The sequence below is a fragment of the Hydra vulgaris genome, chromosome 11 (assembly GCF_038396675.1).
Source record: "Hydra vulgaris chromosome 11, alternate assembly HydraT2T_AEP".
Lineage (NCBI taxonomy): Eukaryota > Metazoa > Cnidaria > Hydrozoa > Anthoathecata > Hydridae > Hydra > Hydra vulgaris.
In genome coordinates this window covers 49,276,673-49,293,886 of record NC_088930.1, presented here as the reverse complement: position 1 = coordinate 49,293,886, position 17,214 = coordinate 49,276,673, and the positions used below count along the sequence as shown (strand labels likewise).

The following is a 17,214-nucleotide window of genomic DNA, read 5'->3' as shown; positions in this document are numbered from 1 at the left end:
CAAAAGAAAACTTAAAGTTCAAAAAACAAGTTTAAATTAGGAGATTTTTGAAATTTAAGTATATTTATAAAAAATTTGTCTTTTTAGGAGATTTTTCAAATATTAGGATATTTTAGAATTTATTAGGAGGCACGCCCTCCCTGTATGTATGATCGAGTCCTATATGGACTCGATCATACATACAGGGATCATACATACAGTATTGGACAAAATATTTGCAACCAACATCGAACAATGCTAAAAAGTGTTCCTAATTTTACATGTCTTAAAAACGATACGAACTATACTACCACAGCAAACAGTTCAGGAGTCTGGAGTCATAGCATGCCATGACATGAGCAATCAGCTGACAGGTGACAGCACACAGGCAGAATTTCGTTGACAAGTGCCATTTTGCAGCGGACAAAACAAGTGCAACTTTTTTGGTTTGTTTCATTTTCTTAAGTCTGGTCCGTGTCAACGTCACAGAAGTTTTTTAATAATTAAAGGAAGTATCCAGAAGTTTCCAGAAGTTTCCAGAAGAAGCATCTGGAAGCATCCAGTAGCATCCAGAAATATCCAAAAACGTTCAGAAGCATCCAGACGCATCCAGAAGCTTCCAGAAATATCAAAAAGAAGCATCTAGAATCTTCCAGAACAGGTTCATTTTACTATATAAGAGACATGTAAATCGACATGTAATTCAGTCAGTATATGGAAGTCAATCAGTCAGTATTATCAAGACAGTTTATCGAAGTGAGTTTTATCAAAGTGTTTTATCGAAGAACATCAATACAAAAAGTGAAATACAACAAGTGTTTCATTACATCAATACAGTCCACATCCAACCAAAACTTTGTGTTCCACAGAGCATTATTGTATCATCACAAGGTAAATGTAACACGGTAAGCCTTGAGAAGCGTGATTATTTTTATTATTTTTATGACTTCAAGTGAAAAAAAGGCTCCCAACAGTCTTGGATTGAAACTAAGAAAGAAAATTATTGGCAATTACGTAAGTGGAATGTCACAAAAAAATTTGTGATAAATATCGAGTGAAAAAATGGACCGTATCAAGACTATGTTCCAAATATCGTTCTACCGGGAAGTTGGCAGCAGATAACAAAGGTGGAAGACCGCGTTCCACCACTTCTAGAGAGGATTCTATGATCGTCAGATCCGTCAAGAAGGATCCCTGGATATCATCAGTCAAAATACAAAAGCAATTAGAGCTGCCTGTATGGACCGAACAATCAGACGACCTGCTGTTGAAGCCGGATTGTTTTCTCGCAACCTGCAAAGAAACTGCTGATTTTACTAAAAAACCAGAAGAAAAGACTCCTGTTTGCTACATCTCATATTGACTGGAATGTGCCAATAAAATGGGTTTTTCAGCAAGACAACGATTCGAAACACACTGCAAAAGTAGTCAGGCAGTGGTTTCAAGACAACCACCTATCGGTGATGGATTGGCCGCCTCAATATCCGGATCTCAACCATATCGAGAACCTGTGGGAGATCGTCAACCGCAGAATTAATCGTGAAGGTGTTCGTAATAAGGATCAACTGTTTGAACAAATCCAAAAGCCTGGGCAGCGATTCCACAAAGTTTCATTGATCACCTGATCGAATCTATGCTTCAAAGATGCAAGGCTGTGATCGACAACAAAGGATTCGCCACGAAATATTGATAGCGAAATACAGCTTGGTCAACATTTTGTCGAGTTGCACTTGTTTTGTCCAGAAGGAAATCAACTTTTTTTAAATACTTTTGATTAATTTAATAATTTTCGTTTACAAATAATGAACTTTGTGATGAATAAAACTTGAAGAACTTTGTCTCTAAACAAATACATAGTTATTTCTCTAAATTGAAAAAATGCAGCACTTTTATATAAAGAAACTAAATTAGCATTATTTGGTTGCACTCGTTTTGTCCGATACTGTATATATAAATTCAATCTTGCTAATATGATCGAGCGAAATTTTCTCTTATTTAATGAAATTAAAACTTTTATTTATGATCGAGCCTTGTATGATGAAATTAAGTCTTGCATGTATGATGGAATATTTTCTTATATTATATGGCAGTCATATTTCAGTCTATTAAAACTCTGTGACAAGTAATTTTATTTACAAAAAGTTGTCAAATAAAAGCTAAATAATTGATTTTTACTGTTCTTGATTTGGATTTTTTTTTACATAAGTAAAATTGATGCGTAAGAAGACAGAAAAGTTCATAAAATGTGTACTTATGCCTTTAAGGGTGACAAATTTAAAATCAGTTATATACTACGTACATACTTTGAGAATGCAACCAAGATATACTTTGGGAATGCAACCTCTTCATTTCAAATCTTGTTTGAAAAACGCATTTATAGAGACATTCTTATGACGTTATTTTTTTTAAAAACCATATTAAAAAAATATGTTCATATATTTATTTAATTTAAATGATACAATTTTTTAATAAAAATCAATATATATAAAATAGAAAAAAACAATCATTTTAATAATAAAGAATTCAGTAAAGTTAATGACACCCATTATGACGTAAAGATGCTATATCAATTTCATAAAGATTTTACGAATATAACGTTATGTTGTTATTGTCTGTAGCGAGTAAATATAGTTTATTCATTGGCAAAACCGACATCTTTATAAGAGATCCTTTGAGAGTAACTCGATGTGTAGAATAAATCGACTAAATAATTTTAAGCTATTAAAAAAATATTCAAATAAAAAAAAAGAAGATAAATAATAAAAAAATAACATACCATTTTATCGGGATTGTGAATATTGATTTTATTGTTGGTAGTTCCCCAAAGTAGCTGCTGGTTGCAGTAAATAACGCTGTGAATGAAATCATTTTGGGCTAAAAATGTATAGAATAGTCAATGCATAAAATCGCAAGTCCTGCACACTCAGGTATTACTTAAGGTAAAAAAATAAATAATCAAAGCGATAAAAACAAAGTAAACAAAAATGTAAATTTACATAATAATAAAACGTACGTACAAAAACCTTAGTTGAGTAACTTAACTTAAATTACTGCTGTTTGATTGCGTAAAAAAAGTATCGGTTTCTATTAACATTCAATAACTGTTAGAGTCTAAGATAGATTCTAGATAATAATAGATTAATAGCTATATTTTTCAAAATAATAACAATGGTAATAGCCGTGATAATTGAAAAAGAAATTGCTTTGAAAATTTTAAGGGAATAAGAAAAAAGTTTAAAAATTTAAGATAAATAAACCACCTGTCTCAACTAAAACTATCAGTCAACGTATGAAAACTAGGGTTATACTGAAATATAATATATTTGCGAAAATATTTTTGCAAAATTAGGTGTCAAGGACCCGCACCAACGATACCCTACGACATAGTAGGTGTCATATTTTACCAAAAATAATTCTCTCCCAAAGTATATCATGTTGGGCCTCAAAAGAAATGAAATTTGATAAAAGTGAAAAGAAATTTTATTAATAACAATCTTTTTTAAATGTAAACAGAATTGTTTAAAAACGTTTTAAAAAGCGCCTTTTTTCAAATTTTGTTTAAAAGTTTTTTTACAATAAATTTGAAAAAAGTTACTTTTTATTTAAAAGCATTAAACTTTTTAAAACTTCTATAAAATTAAGCTTCTTTTGAGATCCAACTTGATATACTTTTGGTGAGAAATATTTTGGGTATTATACGACAACAACCATGTCATTGGGTGTCTTGGTGCTGGAACTTTTTTATGAAATGAACAAAATAAATGTGATTTTCTTATTTAGTATTAAAATGTTCATTCATTCCTATTACAGGCCAGAAAAATTATTTTTTTGTCATAACCCTAATGAACACTCCAATGCACCAATCTCTATTTAATTCAGTTGATGAGTGTCACCATAAATATATTTAAAGAAGTACAATTAATAATATATAATTATGTATAAAGTATTAACTTAAACTATTAACAATAAGTTAGTTTATTGCATGCAATAACTCTTTTATTACATACAATAACTCTTTTATTACATGCAATAACTCTTTATAACAATAAACTAACTCTTTATATATAATAATAAACTTTTAGCTCTTGCATACAAGAGCAAAGATAAAAACTAGGCTGTGTAATTTTTAATCTCTTTCTGTTTTTTTTTTATTTTTTTTATTTTACTGTTTCATAAGTTTTTTTTTAGAATTTTGAGACTCAAAGGTAAAACATTTTTTGAGACTCAAAGGTAAAACATAATTCATGTAAATGTTTAATAACACTCACTCAGAGACAATGTTTTTGTCTCATATTAACACTCACTGACTTATTGTCAGATAAGCATTGTCGAAGGCAATGTTTTTGTCACAGTTTCAAAATTGATTCACATTTTTTCAATTTTTCGTCAAAAAACAATACAATTTTTGTTACTACTTTTTTTACAAATCACACAAATTAATACTTCTCCCAAGATGATATTGTATTATCAAAACTAACAAAACCCAAGATGATATTGTATTATCAAAACTTGCATATTTTCTAATCTGCTCTAGAAATAGTAAAGATTCAACTGTCAGTATAATAGGTGTACTTCAATCTAGTTAATCCAAAATCTATTTTTTTAATTAAACAACTTGGTTTTTATTTTTGCTATTAAAATTTTGTTAATCGTTATCTTGCTTTATAAACTTCTTTTCTCTTCCAGTAACTTCAAACTCTAACAGTGGTTGCTTGCAGATTTGTTGGTTTGTTGTTGGATTTGTTGGTTGCTAGCAGATTTGTTGGAAGTGAAGAATAATAGTTACCTAGGTTACCTGTTAAAATCTCCTCTTTTATATTTATAATGTAAGTAGAGTTACAATTTGGCAAAGTGTTGTCACCATAAGTGTCTAATACTACAGTAAAGAAAATAATAAAAAAATTATGCTGTATAATTTGATAAATTTTAGTAGGTATTTTAAACATACTAGGTACCTGTTACCAGCCAAAGCCACCATGTACATATCTGACCACCATTCCAGCGCATGTGTGTCCTTAAGTTGGACACACATGCGCTGATGAATAATCAGCTTCTATAAAATAATGAAGGTCTGGCAGCCATGGGCTTTAAGAATATGTAAAAATTTGTCATTAATTTTAATTCACCTTTCTTATAGCTTTTAAAACTTGTAATTATTTGATGTTTTTTTACTTAAAGTTTGTTAATTTTGATTTATTTCACCAAATTTATGCGATGCTGTGTCAAATTAGTATTAGTATAGTGCAAAGCAAATTAGAAATGGTGTCTCAATACTAAGAAGTACTAAATTCCCTAATAAGGATACAGCTCTAAAACTCAGTTTAATGGTTCGATGGCCGGCTTTGTAGTAAGATTTCAATGAACTCAAAGGCAGCTCCCAGAGAGACTGACTACATCAACAGCTAAAAGATAACTGAGTATTAATAGCACCATGCTGTTGGTGTTAGCAAAAATGAAGCTATTGCGTAGTTTGTTTGGTAAAAAACCATCAATTTGTTTTAACTCATTATTTATAAATACTTGTGGTCTTCAAAGTAACAAACAGATAATTGTGGTCTTTAACATATTTTAATTTTTGAATTTAAAAACTAATGTAAACTTTTTTACCAATGAGCAAAACGAAAATGATTTTAATTTTAGGGGTACTCAGTGGCAAGACTTTGTGTCCTTTTTCAAGTTTCTACATTCTTAATTTTTTTAACAAAATCTTTATTAATAATTAAGTCTATTTTATATTTGTATAAAAACTGTAATATAGAACATAGAAAAAAAATTAGTTTTCGGCAGATTCATCTTTGAGTTGCAGTGATGATTGCTATTATTCTTTAGTAAGCTAAGAAATTAATAATCACATGCTTAGCCTGGTCAAATTGGCCTGGTGTTCTTTATCTTTATCCTTCTTTCCAAGACTGCACTCTTTTTGATGTTGTTACTGATCTAATTGACCAAGCCTTATCACTATGTTTATATATGATTCTGTTCTGAGATTTCTAAATCTTATATTTTATATTAAGTTAGGTTTAAAATATTTAATAAGTTAGGTTCTAAAAACATCAACAAAGGTAAGTGTAACATCTCTTTTCTCAAATATAACAGGGTTGCCACTGTTATACTGGAATTAAATTCATAATTTTTTTTAAAAAGCATACTTGTATGGGTCCGATATTATTATCTCTCCAAAAAACTTCTTCTATTTGCAAATAACTCATCCTTTAATTTATCTCTTGATTGACCACAATCTTGCTGACATTCTAACCACTCCAGCTTATAAAGTGAATTATTTCTCACTTAATTATAGCTTGTGGTCTGGGGAACATAATTGTCACAGTCTTGCAAAAATCTTCTAAATCTTCTAAATCTCTAAAGAATCTTTCTTTAATACTCTTTAAACTATTTAATAGTGGTTAACAAAATCTTATTTCCCCTTTTCCCCAAATTCTTAGATTCACGCTTAACTTTTGGATTACCTCAAAATATTCAATTTTTTATTGATAATGTTCAAAAGAAAATGTTTATGAATTTATTAAAGACCATTGACACCGTTGGCCATCCTCCTATAGAAATTATTTTTTGTGTTGTATTGCTGGACAAGAACACAAATAATTTTAAAATGATTTGTTTTTGCAACTTCAATTGCTCAATTTTTTTGTTATATACCTCTCCAAGGTGGAAAGGTCTACTACTATTGAGAAGACTATTTTATTGTGGTTACAACCCTCTCTCAACCCTCTCTTTACCTAAGAAACACGAACCTTGATGAACAAGGCAAGAGAAATAAGAAACAACAACTATAAAACTACCAAAAAATTTAAATTCCAATGTACTAAAAAACTATACTTTTACATTCGTGCACATGTTTATGACAAACGTTTTAAAGATTTTTGACAGACATCATCATTTAGTGAACTTAAAGAAAGTTTTTAAACATTTTTTTGAGCTATTACATTTAAAAAAACTATTAATATATGATTTTTAATATTATTTTAATTAATAATAAATAATTTTTTTATCAACTATAATAACAGATTTTAAGATTTCTTTATATTTATAATTTTTGCTTATACTTTTTCATTTGTAAACAGGACACATTGATTAGCAGTAGTATTTTATATTGAAATGTTATATCCTGTATAAACATTCATAATAATAACAATAAAAATGAAAACTTTTAAACCCCCTAGTTTACTGCTGATTTGTCAACCATAATAAAAAAGGTTCTATCATGCATTATATAGAAGCAGTGAAACAAGGGCTTTGCTTTTGGTATAAAAAAGACTTGATAAAACTTGGTATGTTGGTCTTCTCAATAAATTTCTTGATATGATGTATCTAGGAAAGATTAAAAATTTATTGATTCATTTCTTTCTAATTGCAAAATTATAGTCACCTTTGATACTGTGATTTTGTAATTAGTCCTTGATGAACTTTTTTCCTGTAAACTTAAAGATATCCCAATGTTCCAACCTTGGTCCTTTGCTTTTTTATATACATTAATGATCTTCTCCTTTGACGCAATTATTTATTTTCACTAATTGTAAAGGTAAGAGTGCAATGCAGAGCTAATCAATAAAAGTTCCATTTATACCAAAGTACTATTCATATTGCTGAGCTGACAGAACAGGATTCAAAACCTACTATACTACTTATAAGAACTCTTGGTTAGTAGTGCACTACTGAACTAAGCTACTCCAGCATCTTGAATATGATCTCTCCTCTATGACAGTTTGTAGCACAAAGTGGCTGGTGAATTTTAACCTAAACAAAACTTAGTAAAAATAAAAGTGTTTTAATGCTTTTACAAAAATATTGATGTTCACATACTTATGATTGGCCATTTACAACAATACTAATGTATTTTACTAAATGTCTCTTAGATTTTTATTTACTACTAACATTTCATAGAAACCATAAAATCTGGTAAAACTCTTCACTATTTTTTACTTTTGATTCCATTCTCTACCACTGTAAACCTCTTATCCATGTATGAAATATTAATGCTATATTTAGTGGTAAAAATTTTTTTTATGGTGCAATAGTTCAACACCATCAACATAGTATTATCATTCTATTAATGTCTTTTTCTTTTTTAGAAAAAGTTTAAAAACACATTGTAAATGTACTTGGATCTGCTCTAGCTGTCTAACTTGAGCATTTTTTTAGGGTTGCATTTCTTTTTTGTTCTTTACTAATAATAGTCGTTAGTTATCATAGCATCATTAGTTCTTTTATTCTCTAAAAGCCTTTAAACTCATAATGTTTATACTATATCAGTTTTTTTCTTCAACACCAGTGTTTTAGAATTCGCTTCCCATGTTTTCCTAAATAATAAATTTACTGCTTTTTAAGCAGTAAATTTATGCCCAAATAAAATCCCAAATAAAACAGTGGTTACAAAAAAAGCAACATTTCAACTTTTATCTGAGTATATCGAAGAAAATGAGTCTGTTAAAGATTGGTTGATGATTTTTAAAAGCAATCATTAAACAATGTATTTTGATTAAGATCTAAAGCAGTTTTGATAATGCGACACATCACGTATTGATATGTGTTGCATTAACTTATACAACTTATATTATCAGACTAAGTAATCTTTACACTAAGTATTATCAACAACAACAAAAATGTGAGCAAAACGAATGTCAAAAGTTAGGCATTCATTTTGCTAAAAAGTCAACAAAAAAAACAAACAGCTAATTAATTTTTTTTTTCTATTGTTTAAATTTTTTCTTATTGCATTATTTTCCATAATATAGGGGAGATGGGGGCGCATTGATCACCGTAGCAGTGTTTTGAAAATTGCGCAGAACCTGAAAGAGATGTAAAAACTTATTAACTACGAAACACATGTAGAACTATCTGGCTTTTGGAATATTTAAATATTTTGATTTAAAAAAATGATAAACATGAATAATTTTAACTTTTAAACAACCCTCTCAAAAGAACAATGTACCCCAAACTATGGGATACTATGATCTCCGACTTGGGGCACATTGATCTTATATGCGTAATATTATCTAAATGTTTAACACTTCTATAACTAAATCTTGTAAATAATTTAGTCAAAGGGTAATATTGTATAACATATAATACATCTAAATTTTTTAATTATTTTTTAAATATAGCAGTTAAACCCACTAGTCTAATTTTTAATTAAAAAATGTATAAATCACAGCAGCTATAAGCTACCCGCTTTATATATGTTTAAAACTTTACAACAACTTGAAATTTATAAGAACTGAAATATAAAGACTGAAATAAGAATACAACTTTTAAGTTTACAAAACTTGTTAAAAGTACAATATTTTGATTAAGAATATTTCATCATTTGTGAAAGTCAAGTTGTGAAGCAGTTTTTGGTTTACATTGTTTTTTATTCCTAAGCAAGTAATTCTTAGTTTCTTTCTTATCTTTTGTGGAGACTTTTTGTTGATTTTTGGTTTGCTTCAAAATTTTCTTTTCTTTTGACAAACGAATTTCATTTCTGACAGGAGTATCAGTCAAGATCCTTGTTTTTAACTGCCTACTTTTAACATTTTTTTTTCTGGCAGATGCTTTTGGGTAAGGTTTTAAAACCTCAGGTGAGATTATAGAAGCAACACTTGTTGACACTTTGTTTAAAATACTTGTTTCAATATTTACTATAGTTATTTCAGACTCTATGTGATTAACATGTGCTGGTATCATTTCAGATTCCATGTTGTTGACAGGAGTGATAGTAACTGTATCTGGAGCAGCTCTATCTGTAACTGATGATGGTAAATATTCGTCATCTTTGAAAATTTCAGAATTGAATGGCTCAATGCCAGCTACTCTAAATCCTGTCTGTATATTAGATGGTGAGAAAGCTTTTGTATACGGTGTTCGAACTATTGAAACAATATCATAAATGGTCATTGGTCTTGGGTTTGAAACCATCCAATTATCACATGCAGAATTGTAAAACCTTTTCAATGGTCCAAAAACAGTTCTATCTAATGGCTGCAATTTATGGCTGCAATGGGGAGGAAAACTTATCATTGTAATTCCGTGTTGAATTGCAAGCTCCAAGCCTTTAACAGAAATATGACTTTCATGACTGTCGAGAAGTAACAAAACTGGAGATTCCTGAGAACAGTTTGAATATTTAACAAAATGTTTAATCCATTCTATGAAAATTTCTGAGTTCATCCAACCAGAAGGATTTGCAAATCCCACACATCGAGGAGGTCCTTCCAAAATCATGTAATCATGAAACTTTACCCGAGGAAAAATAAATAATGGAGGAATGGAATTTCCAATAGCATTAGAGGCACAACATGCAGTTACCAATGTTCCTCGTTCTGCAGATGTGATTCTTCCAACTTGTTTGCTTCCTCTACCAGCTAAAACCTTTACCGGCTTTTGAACGGTTGTTAAACCAGTTTCATCAACATTATATATACAGTTAGGATTATATTTATATCGATTTCTTACCGTTTTAAGATTTTGAAAAAACTCTCTTACAGTGTGTTTGTTGATCGAGCGAAGCTCGTTGCTTCAGGTGTTCGTAGAGACAACTCTGGTTGTCTTTTCATAAAACCTTGCAACCAATCAATGCCTGCAATTTTATTTTTGATCCATGATGATGGGCATATCTTATTGTTTTTTAAAGCAAATTCATATGCCAATAATCGCGTTGACCTAGTTGAAAGGCCATAGTTCATTTTTGATGCAATTAGTAAATAACTTGATAAACTTTTTTCATCTTCTGCTGTAAAAACTTGTCTATTGTTGTAGTTAGGCTTGAAAGCTTCATTTGGATTAAGCCTCTTTTTACGACAATATCTTTTTAAAGTCATTCTATCTATGTTAAACTGACGTGCTACAACATTCAGTTGTGTTCCTTCTAAAACTTTATTAACAGCTACTTTCATTGTTTCACTTGGTATAGCAACTTTATTTGTTTTTTTAATTCTATTTCTAACCATTTTAAGATCTGTAAAAAAATATATCAATAAAAACATATGTTTTTAATAAATGCTAATATTTAACATAATAATATTATGTTAAATATTTTTTAATTATTATGTTAAATATTATTCTTTTGATATTATAAAATAATAGTATTATTATTACTAGCTTATAACATAAGTAGATTTAAAAAATGAAATGCTAAAAGCTATTGTTTGTTTATATATAGTTTTTTAAATTATAAATACAATTCCATTCGTTTAACTGTATTGCTTATAAACAAAACTATGGGGCACTTCGTCTTCTATGGGGCACTTTGATCCTCCGATCAATGGGCCCCGCATAGTCAAAGATCAATGTACCCCAATAGGTATAGGTAACATATTGATAGCAATATCTACTGTATAAATTGCAGCCAAATAAAAATTATATATTATATCATACACCTAGCACTTACAAATTTAAAATAAAATTGTTGTTAACCCATACAGACATCTAAATAAAAATATATTTGAATTATAGTACGATTTAAAAAAATCACTTTTTATGACGAAAAACAATATTTTCTTTATTTTTTTTGACGCTGATAACCTTATGAAAAAATATTACGAATAATCAATTAGGGAAGCATAATGGTTAATTAAATTGCAACCTCACTTCTAGTAAGGCAAAAATGAACGAGTAAAAGCTAAAAGATCATACTGCCCCAGCGATCAATGCGCCCCCATCTCCCCTACATAGCAGACTCGATAACACTGTTCCTTTATAACATTGATTTCAACACTTTTTTAGCTGTTCACTTAATTTGCTAAAATTGCTGCTACTTCTTTAATGTCTTTTAAAGAAGTAGCAGCAATTTTCATGGACACATTTACTTCTGGCTTTGTAAATAAAAAACTTTTACAAATGCATGAGCATATTACTAATCATATTCTGTAAGTAGTACATTCATTTCATTCATTCATTTGTAACTCAAGATTTTCATTCTACCTGTTTCACAAAAGAGTAGGAATGAAAATTTGCTTCTTCATTTTTTTCTTTGAGATTCATTTTCCATTAATATTTTCATTGAGGAACAGCTAATTAAATGTATTCCAATCATTGTAATCAAAAAAAATGTAGCTAATTCTGAATAGATAGCACCTCATTTAAAAAATTAGATAATCTGTTAATGCCACAGTATGCTTCTACTCAGAAGATGTTAGTATTAATACATATTTTACCTTTTTTTTTCTCAAAAAAAAAGGGTAAAATATTTTGTACACACATAATAAAGTCAAAAAAATATTTTTGACCAATAAAGTGATAAAAGCCGAAACCATCAAGTGAGATAAACAATTTCTTATAAACTTTGAACTTTTCAGCAACATAAATATACAGCATAAAATAACTTCATTTTATTGCTACTCATAGTATAAGTTTTTTGATTTTTGTATAAACAATTATCTCTTAAATTAAACAAGCAAGCGAATGACGTAGTTTCATAAGCCACAACTGTATATAAAGATTTCAATAACTAATGCAAACAAATAATTGAAAAAAATAGTTAATAATAAACTTATAAGTTTTTTCTTACGTTTTAGCAACTGTGAGACATTTCCATCTTCACTCCACAACCTAATACAAGAATCTGCAGACAATGATATAAAACCACGATCAGGGATGGTTTGCAACTAAAGATAAAAAACACTTCTTTTATTAAATTTGATGAAAAAATTTTGAACTTGCATAATTTAGTTTTTTTTTTTTTAAAGTTTTTAAACTTTTTCACTGTTTTTATTTTTTACATTTTTACTGTTTATGATAATACTCAAAATGTCTTGGTATGGTAACAAAAAAATGGTTCAAATTGGCTTCCAAATTTAGGCCAAAAAGGATGAAAATTTGAAATGGTAAGAAACTTTACTTGCACAGTAACAACTACCAAGCATAAATGTCTGAAACTTTACCAAATTGATGTCATATGAGGAGACTACTACAAGTTTCACGGAGCAAGCTATAAATGTCTCTAATTTTTTTAGGTTGGGTTAATATTACCTGAAACTTATTGTTAATCAATTAGGATAATCTTGCACAAAAGGGGTGAAAAAAGAAACTGTCAACATCCAGATTAAACTTAGATATTTGTTTTAACTATTTAACTATAATAGGGTTTACTGATGATTTTATACTTATACAATTCCAGGTGAACTAAAGGGAGTGATGAAGATTTAAGCACATTTCCAATCTCAATGTAACAACACACACATAAGTTAAACATTTTTTCTATTGCTACATAAGTACATACCTGGTTTGTGCGGGCATTCAGCATTGTTTGCAGGTTTTTTTGAAATTTAGATAAATAAGCTCATAGAGAAAATAAAATGAATATGATAATTAATTTGGTTTTGGTAATAGTTTTGTTAGCTACACTGTAGCTTTTTGTATTATATAAAAAGTACATCAAAGAAACAATTGCCAGCAATGGTTCTTTCTGATATGTATTTATCAGGGATGCAGAGTCCCAAAAAGGACTCCAGATTTGAAAGTCACAAATAGATTACTTTATCCTAGTTTTTGGTATCCAGGAGCTCTAAAAATATAAATAAGTTTATGGACTACTAATAAGAAAAAAATTAAGACTTTTAGGTTAGAAGAACAATCATTTTTTGAGCCCGGAGTCCTTAGGTATAATGGCGGCAAGGACTCCAGGACTCCGGGCTTAAAAACAATAAATTTCAAGTCATTAAATCTCATGAATTTTTTTATTATAACAGATAATAAGTCAACAAACATGTTTAGAGCCTCTGGACACTACAGGCTTGGAAAAAGTTGAGATATAAAGCCGGAGTCCTTTTGGGACTCCGCATCCTTGGTATTTATTCAAGCATCGTAATGTTTTCTAGAAAGATTGTTAAAAAGAACATTGCATTTGACCTAACTTTTTAAACTCTATTTTAGTATATTTAAATATTATTTAGTTTTGCGTTTCTTCCTATTTTCATATATAAAAAGTTCATTCATTACTCTTCTTTTTTGTGATTTTTTTTTTTCCTAATTTAAAAATTGCACTGAAGCGTGAGAGCAAGTAATTATAGGAAAAGCATTTTGTAATTAAAACCTGAATGAATGAGTTAGATTTATGTTATATAAAATTGTTTTTGTGTTACATAATTCAAATTTAAACTAAAATTCATATAAATTTTATACAAAAAGAATTTTTTTATGTTATTAAATATGCGTGTATATATTATTTTCTATTAAGTTTACATAGTTGAAAATGCAACTATAAAAATAGTGTGTATTAAAAAGATGTTTTTAGAATAAATAGTTTCCGTAAGTTAAATATTATATTTTATTTTTAAAAAGTTTAAAAAAAAATTTAAATAAAAACAATAAAAGTTCTTTGTTATTTTTATACTGTTTTCTTAATATGGTTTTTAATGAAATTCTTATATTGGTCATTTATCTAGTATATTTAAAAATGTCAAACGACTAGTTTATGTTAAATTATCAAAAAAAATCTTACTTATTAAAGTAATATTTTATTTTGTGTTAGATATTTTTTTTACTACTTTTGTTTATGTAAGTAAAAAACAATTCAACCTAAAAACATTAATAAATTTTGCTATTAAAAAAATAATTGTATTTTGCACAGGGTTTATTTTGCTCGTGTACTGACTAACTGACTAACAATGTGTCGAGGCAAGCATGGCATTTGCACACTATTTCAGCTGAGCCAGCCTATATATATATTTTAAAACACAACAGTTGTACGAGAGGTTGAATAGAGACAAACATAAGGTTTGTATATACACTATTGTTTTTAATTTTTGACTATATTCACCTAATACATTCCACCTATGAGGTGAACCATTCCGCCTATGAGGTGAACCATTCCACCTATGAGGTGAACTGGGACAGTTGAAAAACAAAAACCAAAAACAAATTATTACTAAACTATAGGCCAACTCACAGACAACATGGTTTTTGAAGGTTGTAATAAATGAAACAAACAAAACACATGAAAATTAAAAAGAAATTTATATAAACGAACACATGAAAATTAAAAAGAAATTTATATAAACGAACACATGAAAATTAAAAAGAAATTTATATAAATGAACACATGAAAATTAAAAAGAAATTTATATAAACAAACACATGAAAATTAAAAATAAAGATGTATAAATATAAACACAAAAAATTAATAAGTTTAAATAAACACATGAAAAAAAACATTTGAACACATAAAAAATGAAAAACAATGAACACATAAAAAAAACAAATTAAAAATAAACATATATAAATAAAAACATAAAAAATTAAAAAGAAATAAATTTAAATAAACACATGAAAATACAAAAGAAGCATGTATAAATGAAAATTAAAAAAAATGAAAATTAAAAAATGAAAATTAAAAAATTAAATAACTAAAAAAAATTAAAAAAAAAAAAGAAAATTAAAAAAAACATTTACAAATGAACACATTAAAATTTAAAAGAAACATGTTTAAATGAAAAAACGAGAATTAAAAAGAAACCTGTATAAAAAAACACATGAAAATTAAAAAGAAACATTTATAAATGAACACATGAAAATTAAAAAAGAAAAAAGAAATTATCAAAGTGTAAACTAAAAAAAATATGAATTTATCAAAGAAATATGAGAAAGTATCCTTTTTGTATCTGGTCAAGAAATATTTTTGGACAAATAAAAATCTGACAATTTTAAAAACATAGTTAACAACATGCTACTGAGTTTTAAAGCTATTAAAACTAAGCATCAAGCTGCACTTTCTTTACAGAAATTTAGATTGCAACAAATAAAGTAAACATTTACATTTAAAACATTAAAATCATGGAAAAAAGATTGAACAAACAATTCACAAAATTTATTTTTAAATAGCATTAATACTGCTTATTTATTGAAATTAGGTTTAAGATATCAAGGAAGATGGGAAACAAAAATAATGACTAAATAATGTGGGACATGTGATTGTAAAGTCCAAGCACTAAAGAAAAACTGGAAGGGATAAATTTTTACTGAATCATTAATAATTTAAACTTTGTAGTCAATTTGATAGAAAACAATATTTTAGAATAATAAATAAAATTAGTCAAAAGGTAATTTTATACTTATCAGGTAAAAGTAAACAACCTGTGTAACTTCTGTGTCATTAAAACGTGGTGGTTTTCGAAGTATTCCGCATCTAATGTCAACAACTGATATTAATCCATTGCTGAAACCTGCTGCAATCCAGCGACCACTGCTACTCACGCACATACAACGAACTGTACCTGAACAATAAAATTGTTAAAAAATAACAAAAAAAATAAACGCTTCAAAGACTCTGTGGTTAAAGTACAAAATAGAATAAAAATGATAAAATAAGTAATGTCTTAATGTAACAGTAATGCTTTAAATTTATATTTAAAAAAATTATATTTAAAAATTATATTTAAAAAAATTCTTTAATTTATAGATTCTAACCAGATTTCCCAAACAATAAAGAAAACATTTCTTTTTCACACAAAAATGTGTGTTTTAAAGTTGTAAAAAAAAACACATTTTAAATTATATATATGTTTTTATAATAACTTTTTTTATAATATGTTTTTATAATACATTTTTTTAACAAAAATATTATTATAAGAGAGTTTACACAAACAAAAAGTATTAGGAATAAAGTCTCAGAAAGATTTGACAGAAGCCTTACAAAAGTTCTATGAGTCAGAAAAACATGAAGACAAGAAAGAATTTCAAAGCATTGATGTGTAAGAAAAAAAAGTAGATGAATAAAAGTTGAAATAACAGTAAAAATACATGGATGCAACATAGCTGAATAAAAAAGTCATACAAGATTGAGTTTTGGTTAATAAAACAAAAGATAATAGGTTGCTGAAGCAGCAATTATGAAAATTTGTTGAAAAGAGAAAAAGATCATATTCAAATGAAAAATGAAGAATGAAGATTAAAGTACATTAACAGGATTAAACATAATTTTAGGAGCTCTAAATTTTATCACTAAAAATATTACTTCATCGTTAATTAATCAAATGATTAATTCACGATGATGGGCAGTGGCTCAAGTTTGGCAGCTAGAGCAGATCTAACTACTTTTAAAATGCATTTTTGGATAATGTCTAAAAGAGAAGGGCCATCATTAAAAGTACAAATAAGACACCAGTACCAGTTAACATGTGAGTTTTGTTTGGGTTAAAGTTCCTATATACATATTAAAAAATATGGTAACCCAGTAAAAGGAAGAATAATAAATTTATTGTCATCTGTTTTTGAGGGATAACATTCATTGTCAGCTGTTTT

General features: G+C 28.0%; 1 protein-coding gene across 3 annotated transcripts in view; it reads right to left on the bottom strand.

The window, feature by feature from the left end:
• Positions 1 to 2,396: 2,396 nt before the first annotated feature.
• The window catches only part of LOC100204922 (WD repeat-containing protein 81), a 70,793-nt gene continuing 55,975 nt past the window's right edge, over positions 2,397 to 17,214 (bottom strand). For 2 of the 3 annotated variants that reach the window (XM_065809080.1, XM_065809081.1), the window contains 4 exons: positions 16,048 to 16,187; positions 12,485 to 12,581; positions 2,756 to 2,853; positions 2,397 to 2,682 (listed from right to left, as the gene is read on the bottom strand). In XM_065809080.1, coding sequence (XP_065665152.1) covers positions 2,563 to 2,682; positions 2,756 to 2,853; positions 12,485 to 12,581; positions 16,048 to 16,187 — 455 coding nt within the window. In that variant the 3' untranslated portion in view covers positions 2,397 to 2,562. Of the gene's footprint in view, positions 2,683 to 2,755; positions 2,854 to 12,484; positions 12,582 to 16,047; positions 16,188 to 17,214 lie in introns of those variants that run through there. The other variant, XR_010641537.1, reaches the window with a different exon arrangement.